Below are 4,027 nucleotides of genomic sequence, written 5' to 3' on the forward strand. Positions count from 1 at the left end.
TTGTTTCGGCAATGGATATAGCAGTAATGGTTATGATTGAAAAATGCAGCAGCATAATGAGAGAAAAACCATGGATAAGAGGGAGGCTAGACTTGGAATTGTTGAGAGGGAATACAAAATTACATGTTCAAAATTTTATATAAAATGCACATTTGTTAGCAAGAAAAATATTACTACGCAATGACGATCACAGAGAAATCCACAAAATGAATCATTGTCAGCCTTAACGTATTTGTAAGAGGGGTGATAACAAGGGGATTCCGATGATAAAAAATAATGACATAATAGTTTTAAGGAGATCAAACCGTGGAATCAGAAGTTCGTGGAGAAACTGAGCACTGACTAGGATTAGAAACAAAAAATAAGTTAAGGAGATACTTGAGTTAGATTGTCTGGAAAGCAAGTTGAAAAATTGACAATTTGTGTTAGAGACTGAGAAAGGCGAAAGTTGTTAGCCTTAATGCCAACAGAGTTAATGACACTTCAGCCAAGCCAATAAGTGTAATAAGCATTTAAGTCACTAACAACAACAATATTGGCTGTAGGACAAAGAGAAGGAACTTGGTCATTTAAATCAAAAATAAAATCATAAAGAATGCCGTTTTGAAATGACGGAGAGCGATATAAACAAATAAAAAGGTTAAAGAGTGAAGTAGTATTAAAGAAAAACGCATAACGAATTGTCTATAGATTCAAGCCTAGTTTTCTGAAGCATGGGTGAATTTTTACGAATGTAAAAGCTCAGGCCAAGCATGTGACTATTAGAGTCTTTGCTTAAATTAAAAAAAATTAAAGGAAAATATCCATTAACTCTGAGATCACAAGATGAGACAGCTAAACTCAAGTTAGTCTCACAATCAGCAAGTAGGTCTTGTGAACTTTACAAAAAATAAAAATTAACATAAAAAAAGTTACATGGAATACCACAAATATTATTGAATCATAAATTTAGAGATATTGTTGATGATGATAGTTGTTTGCGTTTTATAATTTTTTGACACTTCTGTCTTTTTTTTATTATTTAAAAAAATCTAGAAGGTATTATTTAGAAGGTAAGACAAAACTTAATGTGTTTTTTATAACATTAGTTATTAATGTTATAAAAAACACATTTTTTTTCATTTAAATTGTATTCACCTTTAAGGCCAACAAAACTACAGATGAGGAGGCTACTTAATTAGATTATAACCATCTCTAAAGTCTATAACTCTAAAACATGAACCTTAACGAACCAAGACACTGGGTGGAGAAACAAATTGAAAAAGGTGTTTTTGATTTTTTTTCATAAATTTTTTATTGCGAAAAATAAAACTTAAGAAAAATAATATTTTATAACAGTTAATTAGCTTTATGTAATTAACAGATTGCGCAATATCAAAAAACTGAAAACAGAAAATTCCATATAATTTAATAATATAAGAGTTTTGAATAAAAAAATTATTTAAATTTTGAAAAAATAGATTTTTTTAAATGATTTTTTTTGCTCCATTTCTATATTTTACAAAAAATTAAAATCCTCTTAAACATGTTGCAACTTATAACACTGCATCAAAAATATTCATAAAGCGTTTAACTTTTTTGCTTTAACCATTTAAGACAAAACGCCGTAATAATACGGAGGACCGTTTTAGGAGTTAAGGAGCACCGCCGTAATAATACGCACTGGTATAAGGTGTTACTTATAGAGTTTGTAACACCTTAAAATTAGTCATACACCCTTCAAACCACGATTTTACTATTCTCAAATGTTCTACGGAACTAATAAACACAAATTTCGTTTAGAAATAAAAAAAAAATATGGTAAATAAACGACGATCAATTTCTGTTCAAGACGCTGTAAATTTTGTCTTGGAAGAAGACTCAGATCTTTCTTCGTTGACAGAATCTTTATCTGACAGTGAAATAGAATTTTTAATCGAATCAGAAACGGATGAAGAATTATATCTGAGTGATTACAGTGACGATAATTTTAAGAATATTCCATCAATTGAGCAAAATATCAAGAATATAAAAGTAGTTCCAGCTCTAAAGAAGAAGAAAGTTAGTTGCTATGAGAATTTAAATTGGCAAAAGGAACCTCCTAAAGAAGGAATGAGACGATTTAATTTTATTTCTGAAGAAAAAGTCAAAGGAGATATAAAAAACTCTGACCCTCTTGAATTATTTGAATATATTATTACAAACGAACTTTGTGAGTACATTGCTGAACAAACTAACATATACTTTAACCAAATGACAGGAAGTAAAGTATTTCAAAGAAGCTCTCGTATATTTAAATTTATCAATAGTGGAGCTATATTTACATCTCGTGACATACGCCTTCATTTTGCAGTGATAATCTACTGTGGTATTATTCGAAAGCCCAAATTGCGAATGTACTATACAAAAAGCAAACTGTTTGAAACACCAGGCTTTAAAAGTATACTATCGCAAAACAAATTATTATTGCTAGAGAGATTTCTTCATTTTGTAGATATTTCTAGTATTGTGGACCAAAGTTATACAAAGGATATAAAAATTAAATACATTCAGGAGTACATTGTTAACCGCTGAAAAATTATGTTACAACCAGGACGTGATATATCCATAGATGAATCATTACTTTTGTGGAAGGGAAGGCTGTCGTTTAAACAATCGATACGATCAAAAAGTGCACGCTTCGGTATTAAGACGTTTGCATTGGCATGTGGGAAAACAGGATATGTCTGGAATCAAATTATATACCTTGGTGCTGGCACAGAAACTTCTCAACAATACAAATATCAGGCCACCGATGTAGTAATGTCATTATCTGAAGAACTGTTAGATGTTGGACCGTGTATATACCTTGACAATTGGTATACCTCATTGGAAATTTGTGATTATCTTGTTCAAAGAAAGACTGATGTTGTGGGAACATTACGAAGCTACAGAAAGTATCTACCAAAAGATGTTATTAATGCAAAATTGAAATCAAATGAAAGGTGTGTTGCATACGAGCAAGGATATCAATTCATGGTAATGCATTGGAAGGATAAACGTGATGTTTACATGATAACCACCTGCATACCTGATACTTTAGAAATTGTCTTACGTAAAGGTGCAAGGAAAGAAGTACCAAATGTTATCCACATTTACAACAGCAATATGGGTGGTGTTGATCTTAGTGATCAAATGACCACCTCCTATGCTTGTGTCGAAAAAGGGTGAAAAAGTGGTATAAGAAGTTTTATTTTCATCTGATTAATCTTTCCATATTTAATGCACAAGTCATTCACAAAATGTTAGGAGGTAAACTAAAGGCTTTAGAATTCAGAATGCAGCTTGTTAGTGCTTTAGTTTCTTTTTATGGTTATGACATAGTAACATCCGGACAGGGTGGGAGACTAAGTCTTGATGGAAATCCAATGCGATTAGTGCATCGTCATTTTCCATCATATGTTCCGGAAACAGAATGTAAAACTGCACCTCAACGGAGGTGTGTTGTATGCAGAAAAAAGGGGAAAAGAAAAGATTCTCGTTATGAGTGCACCCCTTGTGATGTAGGGTTGTGTGCTGCACCATGTTTCCAACTCTATCATTCAAAAAAATACTACTAGTGTTAAAATATATATTTTTTAGTATTAATAACATGTTTTCTCACTAATTCTGTGTTGTAAATGATATTTTTATACATTATTTTCATATTAAATTTGAATTTGTAAAAAGTTGAGTTTTATTCAAAATAACCCGCGCATTTGGATGTACGGCTAAAAAAAAAAGGTGCCGCTTAAAGGGTTAAATGTGAATTCAAGCTGTCCGGATGAGTAAATTACGGGCCTTTACCGAACCGATCATTCCTATACTTATTTATTCCAAACCAAGCAGTTTTATACTTGTTCTTTATTTACTTCAATATTTTTTCGTTAACGATAGAAAAGCAATTCATTTTTCACATAACCGTATATTTTCGACAGCTTCTTGTTTGAGAGCGCTGTCAGCAGTGTTGTTTTCGAGGGTTCAAATGTAATGTGGGAAAAAAAAGACATTATTAAATCCATGGATAACG

At 31.5% G+C, this 4,027-nt stretch overlaps 2 protein-coding genes across 2 annotated transcripts; both read left to right on the forward strand.

Moving 5' to 3' along the window:
• The first annotated feature begins 1,797 nt into the window (after window positions 1-1,797).
• Window positions 1,798-2,553, forward strand: LOC136082632 (piggyBac transposable element-derived protein 4-like). The gene has a single exon (XM_065802046.1). The coding sequence runs from the start codon at window positions 1,798-1,800 to the stop codon at window positions 2,551-2,553; it is 756 nt and encodes a 251-aa protein (XP_065658118.1).
• A 6-nt stretch (window positions 2,554-2,559) lies between these two features.
• Window positions 2,560-3,189, forward strand: LOC136082633 (piggyBac transposable element-derived protein 4-like). Its single transcript, XM_065802047.1, has one exon. It carries the CDS (start codon window positions 2,560-2,562, stop codon window positions 3,187-3,189), a length of 630 nt encoding a protein of 209 aa, XP_065658119.1.
• Window positions 3,190-4,027: the final 838 nt, after the last annotated feature.

The sequence above is a fragment of the Hydra vulgaris genome, chromosome 07, assembly GCF_038396675.1.
Source record: "Hydra vulgaris chromosome 07, alternate assembly HydraT2T_AEP".
Classification (NCBI taxonomy): Eukaryota; Metazoa; Cnidaria; class Hydrozoa; order Anthoathecata; family Hydridae; genus Hydra; species Hydra vulgaris.

Coding starts and splice junctions, on each gene's coding strand:
- LOC136082632 (XM_065802046.1), top strand. CDS start 1,798: ATGGTAAATAAACGACGATCAATTTCTGTTCAAGACGCTGTAAATTTT.
- LOC136082633 (XM_065802047.1), top strand. CDS start 2,560: ATGTTACAACCAGGACGTGATATATCCATAGATGAATCATTACTTTTG.